General features: G+C 42.6%; 1 protein-coding gene across 11 annotated transcripts in view; it reads left to right on the top strand.

Moving 5' to 3' along the window:
• Positions 1-20,380, top strand: part of CSGALNACT1 (chondroitin sulfate N-acetylgalactosaminyltransferase 1) — a 54,031-nt gene that overhangs the window by 13,391 nt on the left and 20,260 nt on the right. For 6 of the 11 annotated variants that reach the window (XM_080590416.1, XM_080590420.1, XM_080590419.1 and 3 more), the window contains 3 exons: positions 8,864-8,947; positions 16,841-17,097; positions 18,877-19,798. In XM_080590416.1, the coding sequence (XP_080446542.1) occupies positions 19,165-19,798 (634 nt within the window). In that variant the 5' untranslated portion in view covers positions 8,864-8,947; positions 16,841-17,097; positions 18,877-19,164. Of the gene's footprint in view, positions 1-5,036; positions 5,268-8,529; positions 8,697-8,863; positions 8,948-16,840; positions 17,098-18,876; positions 19,799-20,380 lie in introns of those variants that run through there. The other 5 variants (XM_080590423.1, XM_080590418.1, XM_080590425.1 and 2 more) reach the window with 3 other exon arrangements.

Genomic DNA, 20,380 nt, shown 5'->3' with positions numbered 1-20,380 from the left:
CAGACTAAAACTGACATAAAACTGCTTTTGGTTTCACGTAACACAGAAGTTCCGAAATAGCTGTCCTATAAAGTTAATTCAGACGTTGCTTAGGTGATGCAGGAGATAACACAGAAGTGAAAAGCTTCCGTCCTGCCCAGTACATAGTTCACCCAAGCCTACGGTGCTGAGCTGGGTTGTGACTTTATGGGTGCAGGTGTGTGTTCTTGCTGCCTCTAACTACATGCACGAGAAAGAAGGCAGGGAAAACTTCAGCTGAACAAAAGCATTGTGAACAAGTTTGGGAACAGCCTTGTTCCAAAGGATCCCCGCTGCTGCTTCTGTCAGTGACAGTATGTTACAGCCTTTCTCACTGCTTTTTACTTTACTCTTGCCTTTCTGTTGTGATTTTCAACTTGCTTAATTAATAATAAACTTGGCGTAAATGTCTGTACAACTACAGGGTGGGATGACAAGACCTGGGGTGGTACTGTGTTGCTCCTCCTCACTTAGCCATACTCTTCTCCTGCACTCCTATTCAGCTGTTTTGTGTTTTGCCTTCAGGAAGTTTTGCACAGCTCCAGGAGGTTTGAGGTTATTGCTGATATGAGTATCTAAGCTGAACTTAGTGAAATGAAGTGAACGGGCTCGATCTCCCTTCACGAACCTGTTTTCTGCAGCACAGTTTCAGCAGATATCACTGTACCAGCCTGGTTTCTATTACCACTTTAAGGAGATACCAGTGCTTTACAGCTGGATGGATAGATCCTAGAGAGTGAGTGAGTATTTTTTGAGAGTTCCCAATAAATTGAGTCACTGTCAATCCACTGATTGTCGATCCACTGATCCACTGATCCTCTCTAATAACCCTGCATAATCTTGAATATAACTTCCAGTTTTTAGCTGTGACCCTCTGGACTGCATACAGACTCTTGCATATCCTGAATCCTCTCATTTTTGCCCTGGACATAAAGGTGTGGAAATAAAAGGCTCTTTCTTCTCCCATCATCAGTTTCTCTCTGTGTTTTGGCTTCATCTAGAGGAGCAGTTTGCAACCTGTAGGCTGTGGGTTCCTGGAGCACGTGGACTACTACAGAGGCAGGCTGTGGCAGGTGACTGAAATGTAAATTCAGCAGTGTGCTTGTGTGGGTTTCCTAACAGAAATTCTGTCACTGCTGGACACTTAGTGTGGTTTGAAAATAAAGATGCATCAAAATAACATCTTTCTCATGCTGGGATATTCCTGTAAACACCGTTGTCAGTACTGTACTTTATGTTCTCATCTCTCAAGTAGTCCTGTTCAATGCTCAGAAGTGCTGACTTATACTGAAGTCCAATTTTCTGGTGAAAAATTTCCAGTGATTGAAGCTTGACTCCTGCTGATACCGGACAGAGAGCTGCCGTATGCTGGCATCATTTCTGCCTTTTCGGTGCTCCACAGTGTGTCTTCATAACTGTCTCCAGGACACAAGCTCTCACGCTGAACATCTGCGTCAGCCCAGATTTTCACAAAGCTGAGAGCCTTCCTCTTAGGTTGGCCTAAATCATGCTGTACTTACCACGCTAATTTTCATCTTTCCCGCAGCACTTCAGCATGCAAGGTCTTGACAGCCGGTACTTTTTGCCTCTTTCCAGGGTTCGTTTACATCTATTTTTTTCCTGTGTTTCGAAGTTTGATTAACAGTTTACATAACTGTACTTCGATGCTAATTGCATTATCTGTGAGTAATCCAAGACATACAAACATGATTTTCAGTGGTATAGTAAAATGGGTAGGAAATCTGCTTTGTCGTCATAAATATATAACACATTATCATTGTAATTTGTGCAGGATAGATTGTAAAGTTTCTGAAACATGGAAAATAATCATCGATTCCCATGAAGTGATGTTGGGGGTGCTCAGCAAAGCAGTGCAGGTACGTGTCTGGGACCTGGACTGCCACACTGTGGAGAGAAGCAGAATGAGGTTGACACAGACCAAGCAGGTAACACTGATAACCTAGAGGGAACTTCTCAGTGTATATAGAGAGGAATTTGGGGTTCAGTGTTTTAGGGCCGGGTTTTTGTCTCTGGATATCCCGGGAGCTCAGTTAGGATTCTGGAGTGCTGAGTTGGACTTGGCTTTTGCTCACGGAGGAAAGGTAAATCCAAGCCAGGAGATTTCTCAAAAAATGATTCTTCCAGACGGCTAGTGGGATATGTAGGCCGTGGTTTGACCTTATTTTTCAGGCTGTGTTGCTGCTTACCATGGCAATGGGGACATGAGGAAAAAGCTGGTGGTAAATAAAGAGTGATACTTTGATTCACCTGCACCCCTGACAGATGGGGAAGAGTCTCTGGAGCACAAATCTGTGGGTCTGGGAGGAAGGTAGAATGATCAGAAGTGTGTGAGGAGACAGAAAGCAGGACAGTAACACCTGCCTAAGGCCAGAAAGAAAAGTTTTTAAGTGAAGGTATGTAGGGATACAGCTTTTCTGACACCTGTTTTTTTATTTATTTATTTTTATTATTATTATTTTTTATTCCTCCCATGGCTTATTAAGTTTCTGTGAACAAATAAAAGATGTTCCCTCTCTGGTGTAGCCTGGCTGAGTCACTCCATTTCATAACAGTCACAAATGCCCAGAAAACTTGTTGTAGCTGGCTTGAGGCCCACAGGGGCTGGCTGAGATAAATATACTCGGTATAAAGGGCCTCCTAACCCAATGCCAATAGGAAGGGTCAAAGCTGAGGGTCCCTTGCTTGTCGACACGGCACAGGGAAAACAGGAGAATCACTTCAGCAAGGCTCCCACTCTGGGCCTTGTTTCTGCTCTGAGGCTGTCTTGATGCTCTCTGCAGATTTGTAGGTCTTGAACACACGTTTGGTTGGTTGGTTGTTTTTTATTCAAATGTATTTCAGAATCCAAACCAGCTGCTGCAGTTCCTTCCCTTCAGCAGAACCGCTTCAAGCCATGTTGTGGTTTTGTGGCTCTTTGTAGCTGGTAGCGTGCTCACAGCTGATTTCTTCATGATGCAGGGTTATTTTAGCAAGTTTGGGCCTAGATGATTCTAAGAGGCTTCTGCAAATGCCCTTGTCTGTCCTTGTGCCCTCCTCACATCTTCCTCCTGTACATGTTTTTCCATCCCTCCAGCAAAGCAAAAGGATGAAGTATGTCCCCAGCTCAGGTGTACCAGGGCTTGAGGACAGCACAAGCTCTGATTTAACCCAGTCCCTTCCAGTTTCTAGAATGAAGTTCTGGGGTTTGAACGTGTGGTCTGTGTATTCACAAGCGTGTGGCTTGTTTGTATGCATGTGGTCTGAGTGCTCAGCACCTGAAAATCAGAGCCTGTAAACAGCCTGCTGCATTAGGAAATCTAGGCTGTGCTGCTTATTTATTTCAAGTATAAATGTCATCTTGGCAGGCAATACATCTCCTCCCTTGTATATACAAAGTTTGTAATTTGATGGCAGAGCTTAAATGGCATATGTTTTGTAATGAATTTTAAAGTTTTTGTGTTCTTTAGTGAGTGTGTGCACGTAATGCAAAGACACAAAGCCAAGTTTGTGTTCTTTGAAACTGCTTTCCGATGTACTTTTACAATGTATCTGTTGAGCTAATCATAGGGATTTGACATAAAGATTAAATAGATGAATCGTGGAGGAAAATTACAATGTTTATTGTAATTTTCAATGAAGTTAGTGCAGGGGCTGTTCTAAGTAGTGGCTCCTGGCTGTGGCGTCTTGTCAGACGGTCTGCTTGCAGTGTTCGTTCGTAGCCTTTACTGCTAGGATACTGATATTTTGGACTGACACAATACTTGACAAAGCATCAGTGCCAGGAAAAAAAAAAAAAACAGATTGTGATTCAGCAGTTAATACTGTTCTAAATCTTGGAAAAAAATCTTAATAATCTTCTTTTACTTGAAAATGATATCAAAGCCTCCACAAAAAATCATTATGGCACGCAACAATAATTTAATTTTTCCATTTAGATCATACATAAATGCTCTCTATTTTTTTCTTCCAAGGAATTTTGGAAATAAGACAAATCCTAGCTGTCCCAAAGCCTGATGAGATTGATGGCATTCCAGAATAAATGGGAAAGCTTATAGAGTGCATTTTTACAGGAAAAAAGTAGCAAAGGGTAACTAAAAGTATCCAGACTTAAAGCTCTGAAAATAATTTTTGTTGTATCTGCTGAGCCTATGAAATATACTTGTGAGGCATAAGATCAGGGGTGTGAAAAGGTTTACTTTCCACTGCAACAGCTGACTTGTTTTCAGTAGGAAATTATCATTTGCAAATTTTCTCAATTTATCAGTAGTTACTGATTTCATCTGTGTGACTTCCTCATTTTATCTGACGTGTTTGTAAGCTGTAGTGTCTGTATTCTCAACATTGCTTATGTCTTTGCACAGGGGAGAGAGGTGGTTTGTTCCCCGTGTTTGTTTTACCTGTTGCAAAGGAAGCTGTGTCATGATGGTTTTTTTGTTACAGTAGAACTAGTACTGGGTGTTAAAAATGTTCTTCTTCTAGCATCGTGTCATTACGTTGGCACTCCTTGGGGAACTTTCCTTTTCCAAAGGAAAACATTTCCAGTGACCATCAGAGCAATATTCTTTTGGGGGTTGCCTCTGCCCCCACATTTTCATCTCTCTCTTTAATGAAATGGAAATTCTAGCTTCACTTTCACGGTACACCTTCTCCTTTCCTTCAGGTAGCCTGGCTGAACGATGGCTTTGGTTGTGTGAGAGACATCATCTAATTACATCATTGCTGTGCAGGTGAAAAACGCCCTGCCCTGTCACAGGCTTTAGAAAGACTTCTCAGTTTTCCCAGTGATGGATGCAGTGTTTCCTAGCTGAGGCTGACCAGGTGTTTATATTCCCAGAAAACAGGGAAGGTAGGGTCTTCAAGATTATGCGTTTTTGGTGTTGAAAGTTTTTAGCTGAAAAAGATGGGTTGTCTTCCACAGGTATGGTGGAAGCATTTTCTGGTAATTTTGTGATTTTCCTTGACTTGCAGACTGAAATAGATTAAGCCTTAGAACAGACCTCTCTAATGAACATAACCTGCCTTCTGTGGCATGCTTCCAAAGCGTGGATTTGGGCTGAGATAGAGCTGTGTTTTGCCAGTACTTATGAGCATGAGCGTGGTAGAACTTTGTTTGCATCTTTGCAGACAATGAAGTGTGCTTCTAAGAAATGCTCCGTTGCATGAGCGGAGTGTGTTCTCAGGAATGACTCATAGCTTGAATTACTCTGGAAAGGGAGGCTGCCTCAAAGCAAGTCTTTCTACCCATCATGGTAAGTTTCCTTGACTTATGCCTCCCTCTGGCTGGGTGTAAGGGGGTCTCTTTTTATATCTAAAGGGGTCTGCATGTGCAGTTCAGCATCTGAGGGAGGTTTTCAGCTGCTGCTCTTGTCTGTGAATCCTCTTTTCCCTGTGCTAATGGATATGGTAGGGGCTATCCTATAAGTGCATCCTGTTTTTTGTTTTTTTTGGTGTGGTTTTTTTTTTTTTGGTCTGTAGCTGTACTCCTTAAACCTCAGCTTCCCACTCATTTATAAGACTATACAAAAGCAGTAAATTTCGTGAGGCATCTCCTGGAAATCAAGGAGAGTAGTGAGTCGAACCTCCACCCAGAAAACGTGCACACATCAAAATAGTGTTCTTGAGGGCATGAACTTGTTCAAAGTAGGAAATGCAGAATGATGCTGAGAGATCCTAACCAAGGTATTTGCCTCTCATCTGCTGCTCAGATTCCTTCTCTTTGCCACTGTATGACAGATTCATGTGAAATTTCAGATCTGCCAACAGCTGAGGAACCTGCCTGTTTAGCTGCAGTATGTGCACAGAATTTTGTTTTAGGCTCCTAATTGTAAAGAGTGAGTGTCTGATGAGATTCTGGAGGAGTCCCAATTTTAAGGTATTTGTCACTTTCTTTCTCTCTTTTTTTTTTTTTTCCTTCTGGGATGGTGTCATAGTTTGTAGCATAGCTAAGGTTTCTGGGCTGATTGCCAGCATTAAAATGTAGTTTCAATATGAGCCAGGCCTGTTTTGTAGGGGTTTTTGAAAGTGTCTGTGGATCTGTTACAGAGAATGGGCCAATAACTTGTGTTTGATGCCCTGCTGTTGCAATAGGTTCACCGGGGACCCAACTGGACCTGCCTTCCACTGTGCAAAGTACAGAACAGTAAGAAGATCTCTGTTCTGGAGAGGTTTCCCATGCAGAGAGGCAAAATGGGTAGAAAGGAGTGCTCAAAGAGCGCCAGAAATGTGCAGAGCTTTCACCTGGCGCAGACCCCGCTGCCTGTGAGCCGGGCCTTTCTGGGGGAGCGTGCCCAGACCCCACATGGAGCAGTTGTCTCTGCCATCGCTGGTAATGATGGCAATATTTGCTACCCGAAGTTGGGGTGAGATAGCTTTATTTAACCATCTGTTTGCAATAGATTCGTACCATTTTTTCTGTTATCCACAGATTATTTTATATTCCATATGCCACATTTTGCTGTTCTAACAACTTCTCAAAGGATTGCTATTTTTAGACCTGCAATAACGGATATATGCACGACTCTTCAGCTAGCGAGCAGCTTGTTAGCTCAAGCTGGTGCCTGGTGGTTCTTGCATTTCTTATATTTAGCATCAATTGTACATTTTGAAGTAGAAGATCTGGGATAAAGCAGAAACAGGTGTATAAAACCAGAGGGGTCAAGAACATCTGTTTTTCTTTATTCTTTCCCTTCCTTCCTTCCCCCCTAAATGGGCAATTTTCTGAACATTCATTTTACTACATCTATTGGCTGCAACATGTCACTTTACTGCCACTGCTCCGAGTTGCATCCCGGTTGTTCCATGAGGACAGCTCTTGTATTCCTAGATGCAAGCTCTGGGTTGAACTTGCCTGCTGTTACTTCAGAACCCAAAAGCAGTAGGAGCTGAGTGCAGCTTGGGTGTGTTGGTCTTTCTGCAGATGTACCATACTGTCGCACTGCACAGGCTGTGGGAGACATCCAGGATGAGTGGCTGGAGTCAGGAGAAAAATGAATAAGCAGTAGGACGCTGCTGGCAAGTCCGTGTTTCCAAATTCTCAGGAGGCTTCCCACTTCCTGGCCCATTCCCTCTGTTAAAGCTGTGGTCTTCTGCAGTCATGAATACCCTGTAATTATATAAATTAGGTTTGTTGGCTTAGTGTGATGCTGCTTACATATAGCTCTGCAGTGAAATAATTGTGTTGAACGGGTGACCAGGGGAGCGTTTGCCCCAGCCATCCATAGGTATGAAGAAGTACTAATCAAGAGGAGTAGCTGGTAGAAATGGTTGTCTTCTCAAAGAGCTTTACCATGTAGCACTTACACAACTTGTGGAAGTGTGTGGCTGTTCTAACAAGAGAGGAGACAAAAGAATACCAACTTTGAAGCATTTCGCGATGGTAAGGATTAGAACAAGAATTAAAACAGGGTCAAAAATCCAGAGAAGCAATGAAGAAATGCAGTGTTTCCCTAATAGGATAATTGTTTCTTGTGCATGTCTGTTATAAAGTAAAAGCTTACTGTTAGGGAATCATTCGGTCATCAAAAAGACAAAGGTTAAAATTATTTCTCTTCTATGAAAGATTTTCTTCTGCCTTCCAAAGCACTTGATATTCTCTGAGAGAGGCAATACAGACCATTACAAGAATGGATGGCTGGTCTGCTCTGTTGAGTGGCTGCTCTTACCTAGGTTTTTCTTCGAAAACATAGGGAATTCCCTCAGCTTCTTCAGCTTAAGTGAAGTATTTTTGTCAAGCTGTCAATTCAAATTCAAGCTGTGTTGGTTTTCAAGGGTGCATAAAAAGGGAGCAAAATGACCACGATCCCCTGTGCATGCTCTTACTGAGAGCTTAAGAAATTTTTCTATTATAGTTTTATCTTAAACTAGATATGAGTGGCTTGTTTTATGTGCTCCATGTCCACATGTTGACACCATTTGCTCTGATTTTATTCTTTCCTATAGGATCTTTCAGCTGGTGTTTTCCACCTAACACCTTCCCCCCAGCAGTTGCCAGCTGCTGTTCACCTGCTTTCCTTTCTCTTTCAGGCAAGAAAGTGTTAAACTCTCTTGTCATTGGTTCTTAAGATCCCGATACTGGAAAACTCTGCCTGTTAAATCGACTGTAGCTAGGAAAAGGAGATGCTGTCCCATCAATAGAAGAAAATTATTTTTTTAGGGACCATTGAAATAGTTGTAGTGAGACATTTTGTTGTTTCACTTCCCAACAGCTCTTCCTAATAGCTCTTGTCAAACTGATTCCATGCTAATAGAAGAATACTCAGAAAGAAGCTGCTGGAGGTGTAACAATAAAAGAAATACGGGTCTCGGTTTGAAATCCTTCAGGTGTTTAACTAGTGTTAAAAGATTTCCATCTCTGATGTGTGAGATCATTGCAAATTTATTCACATCTACTCTTCAGCTGAGTGTTAGTGCTTTTTAACAAGGAAATTAATAGGAATAATCAGTTATCAGAACAAGGACTTGAAGCCTGTATACCTGTGATTCACTACCTGTGAATATGTTGCACGGTTACAGAAAGCCCCTTGCAGAAGCAAATGGGACAGAATGTACGCTTCTAAGAGACTACAGAAAACAGACGCATTTCCTTTTGCATGGGTTAAAAAACTGGCAGACTAGAGGACACTGGCTTGGAGGCTGGAGTATCTTTCTCTGAGTTAAACTGTGGGTCCTCTTTGAAAATGGTAAGATTTTATATTCTACAGAAACGTGTTTCTAAAAGGAGGGGAAGGGAGAAATCTGTAATGGCATAGCAGTGTTTTTCCTTCTTATTTAATTAGCTTGCGTAGCTGTGCCAGCACATATTCTAGCCAATCTTTGTTAAAATAAAAAATAATGCTATCGTTTGCAGGCAGGTTTCCATATGAACAGAAACAAAGACTCAATAGCGAGAAGCTTCATCAAATAAGGAAATCTCTTTTCTTCAAATATTCTGGTAGGTTAAGATAATTATGCTTTGTTTCTATTCTGTTTTCTAAAAACCTTTATAAATGCATTTTATTTCAGGAAAACGTTCACTTTAAAAAGATAATCCCATTTTTTTAAAAAAAAAAAAAAGGGAAAAAGTTGGGTTTGCATCAACTTTGAGACATGACTTGTTAAATCAAACCAAGCCAGATACCACTGTGGTAAAATGAGAAAAAAACGTTATACTGTAAGTTCACATTGTGGGTATTATTCCATAAGTTTGCATGAAATGTGCTTTGCTTCTGATTGAAGCCTGAAGCTGTTGTTTTAAGAGAGATGCTCTTTGGAACCTTTCAGGAAATGCTGACCTGACTGCAGGGTGTACTTCTCCTGTGTAACGAAAGGAAAAAGAAAAAAATCTGGCTTTTGCTGGCAAGGAAAACTGGCTTTACTTTTGTCATCAATCAGCTCTGGGTTAAAGAAAGAGGATGCCTCTTGGGTGAACTCTTAAAATTTAACACATTTCTAGCTGAAGGGCTGGTTTTCAAGAGCTATTGACAGCTATGGAATAATTGCAGATAAATATTCCTACTTAACTACAGTTTCAGTCCAAGATTCCAGAAGAATTCAGTGAGGAAACTACAATTTCTTGATCACTAATGAGAACTTCCATTGTCTTTGTGGCTGTAAATCAGTAGATTAGGCTACTTTTCTGCATTGGGGTAGTTGTTAAAGAACCTGAAAGCTTAGATCCCATTTTCGATACAATTTGAGGATCAGAGCTGAAATCTTAGAAACCGAGGTAAGTGTGAACAGGTGTCCATTATCACTTGAAAATGGGGCTTGGATTGCTTAACTGAAAGATACGGAAATGTGATGACTTTTTTTTTCCAGAGAATTAAAAACATATTTCTTCTTACAGCCATTTTACCAAAACTTTGGTTTTGTGGGTGTATTGGAGTTCTGGCATTTTCAAAGAAACCCACAAAACGTGATATGAAGTGGAAAGGTGAAGCACCAATTGGTTAAGTTAAAACAAAATAGGCTGTTTAAACCTATTGAAATATTTTATTTCAAAATAGATTCACGTAAGTGATAGCGTATCGTACATGGATACATGTCCTTATTCTCATGAAATCAATTGATCTAAGTAAAAACTTGCAGTTAGCTATGTTTTCAAGGATTTTTTTATTATTATTATTTTTGATTGTCTTCAGTTGTTTTCAATTCTTTTTTGGAAAAAGAATTTCATGACCAAGTAGATAGTACAGTATTAAATGTAAAAAGCCTTCCTTTTTCCTTCTGCCACAACCTCTTCTGCAGAAACTTTGCTGTAATTTATATTTTTAAATTCCTTTAATAAAGAATTGGCTAGCTTAGTGGTGAAGGTGGATTGGCTGAGATTTAAACGTTGCGTGTCTCAAAAAATTGAAAAGATATTTGGAAACTTCCTCTAGGAGATTTTTTCAATTGAAGTAACTAAGAAAGCTCAGGCTTTTCAAAGAATTAGCAGAGGCCTCTTTTCTGATATATCAAGGAAATGCTAGGTGTTTGACCAAAACCACGTATCAGAACAGCAGTGGTGAGCTAAGTGGGACTCTGTAGCGTGTGTTGATTTTATAGTCAGTGCTAACCTGGAGGAGGAAGGAAACAGGGGGCTGACTCAGGGGACTGGTCCCTTCCTGCAGGTCAGTGCTGACCAGACTGATAGAGAAAAGCAGAGCCTGGGGGCTGGTACAGGAATTTTGATAGCTGTTAATGCTGCATGTTTTAGCGGTGTGTGTAGAGCTTTGCTAATCAGTCTCAATACCAAACCAGGTTGCAGTTATTTCCTGGCTTCCTTTGGAATGGAAACCACAGCTGAAGAGTAGTCCTGCAGAGCAGTGTTAGTTCTTGTCTTGATAGGTTTTGTTCAGCCTAGGTAACATCGCAAGACGTTTTTTCTCTTGCACCCTTTACTTTTCAGTATTTTATCTAAAGTGCTGCCTTGATACAACCTACCTAGGAAACCTCATTTGAAGAACAGGGAGAGGGCTCTGCAGGACCATGAAAATACAGCAGTAGGCTTGTGGGACACAGATGGCTCTCTTCTGTCCCCCATGTACCACACTCAGAAGGGAGGAAACCTCCTCCATTGCCATCTCTGCTGGAGCTAACGAAGTTCAAGTCCACCATTTAGCGTGGTACTAACTATCTTCTGCACGGGTGGTTTCTGACAGGGAGGGCAGGAGAGGATCTCCAGGTCAGACTGGATTGTTCAGGCCCCATAAAATAGCCTTGCTATCTTTCAAGGACTTTTATAAGATAGGGATCTAAGTCATTGTTGCTGTACTTTATTACTTAACAGCTCCTCTCGGAGCGGTGGAATTCCATTGCGCTTGGCAGCTCCAGCTGAACGGCTAGTCTGGTGGCAGATGAATGTGGGCGTGCTTATATAACCCTGACTAAAGATAAAATTGCAAAACACACGCTGCTTCTCATTCTGCACTCAGGTGGGAGAAATCAGAAAGGTAAAGGTGCAAGAATTCATGAGTTGAGATGAAGACAATTTCCACATGTAATGGTTTCTTAGCAAGACGAATGCCATCATTTCCAGTGTCCCCCCCTTCCTCCTCCTTTACCCCAGCTTTTGTTGATGAGCCGTATGATGTGGAATCTCTCTTTGGCCAGCCAGGGCCAGCTGTCCTGGCTGTGTCCCCTCCCAGCTTCAGGTACACCCCCAGCCTCCTCGCTGGCAGGGCAGCCTGAGTAGTAGAAAAGCCCTTGGTAACTGCAATGGTTAAAAACATCAGTGTGTTATCACCACTATTTTCATCAAAAATCTGAAACACAGCATCACACAAGCCTATGTGAAGAAAATAAACCCCATCCCAGCCAAAACCGTGAGAGTAACACAAGTTCATGCATTTTTATCAATGGAGAAAAAGCTCATGCTTAGTTAGAAGCATGCTAAATCCTTCACCGGTTTGTGATGTACATCGCAGGTCTGTGCACATACACTGGGCTCCAGATTTCATCAGTGTCAATCACTGAGTGCATGTGTATAAACATTACATGTGAAGGAACAGCATTTTTCATGTCCAGACTTAAATGGATGAGCAAAATCTAGTCTATTGCTTGTTTTAATGACAGCATATTAAAAGTGTTTTTTTTGTTGGTTTTTTTTTTTTTTTCCGTGCATCTTATGCTGACTCTAAGCCAATTCAGAAGCTGTTATATCTTAGTGTTATGCTTAAACTGAGTTTAGTCTTTCTGGAAGCCCTCTAAATGCAAAGCAGTTATTGAATTAGATCTTTAAATGAAGTAAATTTAGCGCAGTAAACTTTAGCTGTTCTCTGGCTGCAGGTTGTCCTTGTTCTGTGAGCTAGTTTCCTGCAGAAAGGCTCTGTTCTTGGGAAGCATGCAGCTACCTGCAGTGTAGTACAGGGCTGTTGCAGCCTGCTGTCTTTGGGGTCAACTGCCCTTTCTCACATCTACAAAACTGAGATGGCACTTACCAAAATGAAATGAAATTGAAGGTCATGGTCAGCAGATGCCAGTCTTCCAGCAAAGCTGCACATCTCAGCTGTCCAGCCCAGCAATTAATTTTTAGGACTGGCAATTGTAAGAGTTTAATTTACTCTCCAAAGACCAAGCATATCTTCAGGCCAGCTCAAATGCAGATTTGCCATCTCCATTTTAAGAAAATTGAAAACACTTTTGGAGCATCTGACTTCCTAAACCTCTGCAGGTCAGAGCATGCTAGGGAGAAATGGTTACTTAGGGAAAAGCCTTTTTCTTTTCTGTGCAGCATGGAGTCGGTGTCTGCATGAGTCACAGCATCTCTGAAGCAGCAATGCATGCTTGTCATCTGTTCTCTGCAGTTTCTCTTTGGAGCTTGACAGGGGATGATGCTTCTGTCACATTGCCCTCTGGGGTTTAAACAGAGTGGTGGAAACTTCCAGAGAAGTTTTGCAAACACATTGGTTTCCAAAGGATTTTTGGCATTTGTGGTTACTTTGTAAGAGGAAGCAGACTGCTATGTTTTCTAGCACTGAGCAGAGCATTTTGCCTGTCTTGCTCTGTTGCAAACAAACACGAGTAAAATGTTATGCGTGCCTGGAGAGCCTTGTGGTACAAACTGGGCAAAATTTGGGGATTTCTGAGGAAAAGGTGGGTTTCTGACTCGTTCTCACAGTTCTTCTGGAGGTGTCCCGTAGCACAGCCAACTAACAGTGGTACTGAGAACGTGTGGGCTTCTGTAACTACAAGCTACTGCGTTTAGCAGAGGGAGGTGGTGTATTGTGGAAGGGTGTGTGGTGTGGTGTGGTAAAAATCTGAGTGTCTCACGCAAAAATCACTTCCCTAATGCAGACTCATGCAATTGCTTCTGTGGAAAACAGCCGGGTCTTCAACAGGTAATGCTTCTGGAGGAGAATTGATGCAGTTACTTAAAGGAAAACCGTTCTCTTTTGTAGTAAATGGTGTTGGTTTGTGGAGATAATTTTAGACATTGGTTCTTTTGGAATGTAGTTAGAAATTGAGGTTTAACACTTACATTGTGGTTTTTTTTTGTTGTTTGTTTTATTTTTTGTTTTTGCTTTAAAATTCATTTCTTTACAAGGAAGAGTGGAAAGCTAGGGTACTTTCACTCCTGTGTTTGTATCCATGTCGATACATCTACAGAAATAAACAGGCAGGACAGGCGGGCCCCAATACTCCCGAGATTTTGCATTAGAACTAATGATTACTGTAAAAACTATATTTCATATTGAAACTATACCATGCTTACTGCTTATAAGAGCAGAAGACTTTCAGAGTGCCTCTGGATTTCTGTCCTGGACTGTCTTTGGGAAAGAATCACCTGCACAAACACGGAGACTGCATCCAGGTGGATGATCTAATGCACCAAGTACACATGGACCTCCGAACTCCACTGGAGAGGCTTGGCAGTCAGTGTGGTTAGGTAAAGTTACTGATTTACCCTGATAAGAGGGAAACGATCAAAATAGCAGCCTGAGGGGCTGGAGTACTAATGAATGTAGAAGTGATAATTTCAGTATTGTTTGTTGTTTTTTTTTTTTTAACTTTTAGAGTGAGGAGCATATAGGTGTATCTTGAAGGTAAACCCAGCTACTACTCGTTTCCTTCACAAGAGCAGAGCATAGTGTTTCCATTGCCAGTCATCATTTTGAGGGTTTCTTGGTTTGTTTAAGACTGCTTCTAAGAGTTGTGGCACCCGATTTGCAAGATGATTGGATTGTAATTGTTAATTATAGAGGGGAACAGTGTAATTGTCTTCCTGTGGGTGGAGTTAGACACTTTTCTCTTGGAGATTACAGGTGGCAATGTGTGCAAGATTTTCTATAAAATAGCTCTGGAATCAGATTAAGAAATAAAGGTTTTTTACCTTTAAGTTAGCTACTGTCTTCAGGTAGCATTTAGCTTTTGACAATTTTAGTCAGCATTTTGATTCTGGATGCAATTTCTTAGCAATCCTTTATTCCTCTTTCAAGTGTTGTGTGAATTGCAAACCAGATATTAGGATTTTAAGTGGTTTGTTTCGTATGTGTGAGTGTCAGCTCATGGGGGGGGGGGGGGGGGCAGTGATACAGTTTTTAACAGGTGACAATAAAGAAAGACTGTGAAGGTGCATCCAGTCAGTTTAACAGATGGGCTCTTCCTTTTATGCAGCATTTTGTATAAGTCATCCCTGGGCAGACGACATAGATCGGATGCCATGGACTGAGCAGTAGTGAGAAATGATTTGTCATTAAGGAGAAATCATTTCTTCTTGCATTCCCTCCTCGTGCGTCTTAGACACTGGTGAGACTAGATTTTAAACCCTGTGACATGTTCCCTGGTGATGAGTGGCTTGAGTTTCTGCCTGCTTGGGATGGTGGCATTGGGGCAATCTTGTTTCTAACATTTAAAGCAGATTAATTTGTCTGCAGTGCTATGCTCAGTCCTTGTAATTAGAAAGCTCAAGGCAAATGCCAAGTGGCTGCAGTATTTTTTTGTAAGGCACTTAGTCTGGGTGAAACATCTGTTTCCTTCTCCCTGCGGCTCATTTTGGTGGTTAATATGATTCTAGTGAAATCTCACCGTGACGTGTGCTGCTGTTCAGTGAGGACCTTTCAAACACCTACATGAAAACTAATTGCAGCTTCTGCCATTCACCATTTAAAAAAAAAAAAAACACAAAAGTTTTGTTTTCTAAAATGGCAATTGCTAGTCTCAGTTAAACCTGTGATGAGAAGCTGTGGCAGAAAGTACGTAAAAACATGGGGTTATTTGGCATTGTCCATGCCATACATGCTGAGAGACTGTTGTCTGCAGATATGACTGTTCTTCTGCCATCTGTTTCTGTCCTCAACATGAAGAGTAAAGAGAGTGCAGAGCTCAGAGGGGAGAAGCCTATATAAAGATATAAAGTTTATATTATTTTGAGTCTCTCTTCTGCATGAATTCACACTTTGGTCTTTTGAGTGCCAAAAATTCAGGCTTGAAACATGCTGTTTTTTTATGTTTTTATTTCCTGTACCTCCATAGTCCATTAAAAATCCAGATGCTGGTGAGTAAGAGTAGGGGGTACATGCCATCCAAAGTTTCAGACCAATTTTCCTAATTTTTGCCACTCCCAGTGGCTGGGTGCAGCACCTTCCACTGTACAGAGCAGCTTTCACGGTGCTTGCAGTGGGGACAGAACCTGCTGCTTCGTTCAGGTCGTCTTCAGGGCCAGGCTCCCTGACACACATGAAAAGCACCTCTGTGAGCCAGGCTGACCTCTGGCTGGGCTAGCAGGTTGAGCTGAGGTTGAAGATGTTTTGGCAAACAGAGCCTTTTTTAGAATTCATGTTCTTTTCCTTGGCTATCAGACTAACGCCTGTGTATTCATTAAAGCTCCTCTTTGCAAACAGACTAATACTACTCAATGCAGCTGACTGCTGTCAAACACAGAGGTGTTTTTGTCAGTTCCTGGAAAAAACTGACATTTCATTTTGTCTCCACTTCACCTCAGGCTCGCTCAGTTGGTGTGAGACTGTAGGTCTGGCGAAATCAACAGGATGGTTGTTAGGAGGAGTTTTCCCATCCCTGGCTTGCTGGTACTGTCTGCGCAGCTGAGATGCTGCAGCCGTGACCACCTTCAGTGTTGACTTCAGCTGCTTTTTTTGGCACTGGCACGGATGGAGACTGCTTTCACAAGCACGTCTATCAGATAGCACAGTACAGTAGCATCTCTATATTTAAGTATCAATTGCAGTCTGTAAAGCAGTGTCTCCAAAGCCACCAGTCCAACTTAATAAGACAGCTCTCGCAACAGAGGGCAAGAAATAAGTGCTTGTTGTTAGGATGCCTCCAGCTGTGATGGTAAAATCTCCCTGAAGGAGGTAGAAATACCCATGGTGTGAATTTCTTGTAATGACAATGCTGGTTCAAAGGACAGAGTAGCTCAATTAATTTATTGTCCCAAAATGTGCTTAAGATGCTTCACTGATGGGTAAGATTACAAACCAGAAAACTAGTCAGGAAAAAGAGTCCCCTAAAGAGAGACCCAGTATGTTTGAGCAAATACAGCTATATATGCACATATATTTTAAGGTCAATGTTTGAAGAGCTCTTCACCCAAAACCTGAATCCAATGCTGCTTATAGAAATGAAATTGTGTGTTTATCTAAGCCATTGGGATGTAATTTCAGTTTAGGCCATGTTAGCACAACTAATCCTTTCAGTGATGTTCAGCTTCTGCCAATTCAGTCAATGGACTAATTGTGTGAACTGAAGCATACAAGCACAGCAGTGCTTTATGTACTGCATCTCACCACTTCCTGACCCTGTCTCACTGCACACTACCTTCTTGCAGTCCTCTAGCCAGATCTGTTGTAGAGTTAGAACTGCCCAGCTTAATTTCCGTGCTCTGACAAGCTCCTTTACGTTGCAGGAGGCCAACTTTTATAGCGCATCCATAGGAAGCGTCTCCACTACAGCCCTTCACTGCACAGGAGGCAGACTGAAGATGTAGGCAGCTGGCAAATGTGAAAGCAATGAAGAGGTGTTGTGAGGTTGACAGTGCTTTTTATAGTACGTGCGTTTTCTGGGAAGGACATAAGAAGGGAGATAAACAAGAGATGATTGTGGCAAGCTGAGAAGCAGCTGTAGCAGACCAAGATGTTCCAAAGAGAAGATCACTGCAGAAAGGTAAGGATGCCAACTTTGTCCTGTTCTTTTTCCGGCTGCTTAAATATTTTCTTCAACATCAGCAATTCTTCCTTTGAAAACACTGATGTTTTCTGGAGAATCCTGTAAATACTAAATAGCCATCCAGCATTATTTTGAGAAAAATAATGGTAATATTTTTATAGCTTGCTCTAGTCCCTTCAATTCCTCCTCTATTTTTTTAAGTAAATCTTCAGACTGCTAAAATATTGATAATAGCTAAAATATCAGGAATATCACTGGATAATTGCTGCATACAGAGTAATAGGCCAGCAAGACACTGAAGTTGATAAAAAGTCCTACAGAAGTCCTTGGCTTGACACTAGAAATAACTCTGAAAAGCACATGCTTTCTTAGATAAACTGTTTTTACCTAGGGGTCTGCCAGAAAGGATGTCTGACTAACGAGGCTACAAATCTCTGTTGCAAAAGCCTGTCATAATGGAATGCAAGCATCCAAGAGGAGACTAGGGAGGGCTTAATTTGATTGTGTTCGAGTCTAACTATGCACTCTCACAGTGTAATCTAGGATGTTACTCAGCTTTGCTCTAAGTCTACTGTCAGACTAATAAATGAAGAAGTTCCTTTCATAGGTCCGGACTTGTGCCAAAACTGAGGGGTTTTGAAAATCCCACTGGTAGTGTTGTCAGCATAATTGTTTTAATGTAGCTTACGTCTAGATCAATATTGATGTTAAGTCATCTAATTTTTCTTTCCTGTTTTTAACTGTACTCAAGGAAGTCTTATTAAAAAAGAAAATAAAAAAAAAAAAGATTATGTTCAGAGTTTTAGCTTCCCTTAGTTTTAAAAATGCCTAGGTTGATTTTCCCTAAACCTCCTCTTTGGTTTTTACTCCTGGGCAGAGAGCATATGTGGAAAACAGAGTAGTACGAGGCGTTGTTGCAAGACCTTTTTTTAATGTTATGAGAAACCAAAGAGGGCCTTAAAATGATGATACAGCCTGCTGGATGGAAACAAAGCTTCCCCTCATTTTGAGTAAGACTTGATCCGAATGCTTCTGAAAAACCCTGTCTCTAGTTCTTTGTGTTTATCCTCCCAGGATAAACCTGGAGCACCTGGGAGGATATGTCAAACTGAAGCAGAGTTTCAGCAATTGGCCTTGATAGGATTCTAGTTTCTTTCTGTATTGTCACCTGTTAAAAACCTTGTCACTGTTCCCTCTTGGGCTGACACTCACACACACCAAACAAAATACCTGGTTTGCAATTCGTAGACTCTAGTAGGAGCTAGTTCTAGAAACTAGAATTGCTGCTCCAGATCGAGCTTCATGTATTTGAACAGGACCACGTTTGCCACCTGGTGTTTTGGAAGAACATGCCTGGAAGCTGAAGCGTGTTGTATATCCGTGGGACTGCCTGCCTTCAAAATGTGTGCGCTCCAGGAGCTGAGAACTTGGAGGGCCAGCATTGCTTGGATGAGCTGAGCCGCCTTAGCACCTGACTGGGAAGTAACAGATGATGACTTCCTGGTAGTCCTAAAGCATGACAGACTCTGAGGCCTGGATTAGATTTTTCATCGGCAATGGGCCTGGTCATGGTGTTAAAATGAAGCACGTGCGTGCAGGATTGTGTGCATAAAGGTCTTAGCACCTCCTGGATGTTAGCACAAGCACCTCACAGCTCTGAGATTCACCAGAGCAGTTCAGAAATGACAGTAAATTCATAGGATGCTCTTGACAGTGCAGACTGACTGACCAAATTATAATGTGCCTGAACAACTGTCCTTGTCATTTGTCTTTCAGGTCCTCAGGCTCCATCAGACACCAGCTGAGCACATTGCAGCAGTGCAGGTGTTACCATGAGGATCAGGAGGTGTCCTGCCTGCTCTGCAGCTTGTCTTCTGGTCCTGCTAGGTAAACACCAGAGAGAGCCCAAAATGCGGGCAGAGCACCCATTTTAAGAGAGCTGACAAGCCAGTTCCTGTCCATACATGCATCTGTGGAAGAGTACTCCAAATCCAGGGGCCTCTGTGGCGCTGCATGGATGTAAGAACTGTTGCACCTCTAGGCTTAGACTCTGCTTTTTGAGAAATGATGCTCCGGCGAGGGTTTATTATATTTCTCCCCCGACTCGTAGGCCTGCTGGTGGTGGCCTGTTGCTCCGTGTCTATCGTTTACATGTTGGCTTGCACGCCCAGGGGTGACAACGAGCAGCTTGCCTTGCCCAGGGTGCACAGTCCGACTGTGAAGGAGGGGTACGAAGCTATTCTGCAGGAGCGAGAAGAGCAGCACCGCAATTACATCGTCAGCTTGAAGAAACAAATTGCCCAGCTGAAGGCTGAGCTCCAGGGCAGGAGCGAACAGCTTAAGAACGTGCAGGACCAGTTCCCAGACCCCTTGGATGTTCGGCTTGACCCCGGTAACTCAGAGAAGGCCCAGGCTAACCTGCTGGCTTTCCTCCGTTCCCAAATAGACAGAGCAGAGGTGCACAGCGGCGTTAAGCTGTCCACGGAGTACGCGGCCGTGCCCTTTGAGAGCTTTACCCTGCAGAAGGTGTACCAGCTGGAGACGGGGCTGACGCGCCACCCAGAAGAGAAGCCCGTGAGGAAGGATAAGCGAGATGAGCTGGTGGAGGTGATCGAGTTAGCCGTTGGGAGTCTGAACAATCCAGAGGGAGACGGCAACGCAAAGCGCCGTGTGTACACAGCCTCAGACTTCATTGAAGGTTTGTGGGCAGGCGGCGGGTTGGAGTCCACGTGCGTGGTGCTGCTGAGGGGGTGCGGTGTGGCAGCACACGTGTCTGAGACAACGTTAGTGCTGTGAGCCAGTGAGGCTGCCTTGGGCACAGCTGCAGAGTGCCAGCTTTTCTGGGGAGCTGGACTTGGGGACAACAGAGCCTGTCAGTCTCTCGTAGTGACCACCAACGCGTGCTTTGGGTTCTCTTGTCATGGTCACTTCAGAGCTGACAAAGCAAGGAATAAATCACAGGCTGTAATCCCACCTCTGTCACCAGTGTTAAAGTTTGCACTTCCAGTTCAAACCCAAACTCTGGTGTTGCCCTCACTCCACCTGCACAGTTCCACCCGAGGCAACGGGGCCGTGGTGAGACAGGTTCTGAGGGCGGCAGCTGAGGAGCTCAGGAACTCAGCTGATGCCACCTGTAGCCTCAAAAGGCTATGGAAACCTCAACCTTTAAAAGGAATCTCCCATACTGGGGGTGGATTCTAAACTGAGCCCTTGGATTCTTACATGAGGTGACACGTGGCTTACCCATTCAGCGGTGAAGTAATTGAGAGGGGGGGAGTCC

Source organism: Anser brachyrhynchus (genome assembly GCF_964034855.1).
Source record: "Anser brachyrhynchus genome assembly, chromosome: 4".
NCBI classification, from domain to species: Eukaryota; Metazoa; Chordata; class Aves; order Anseriformes; family Anatidae; genus Anser; species Anser brachyrhynchus.
Note: the sequence above shows the minus strand (reverse complement) of the source record. Positions and strands in the feature narration are given on the sequence as shown.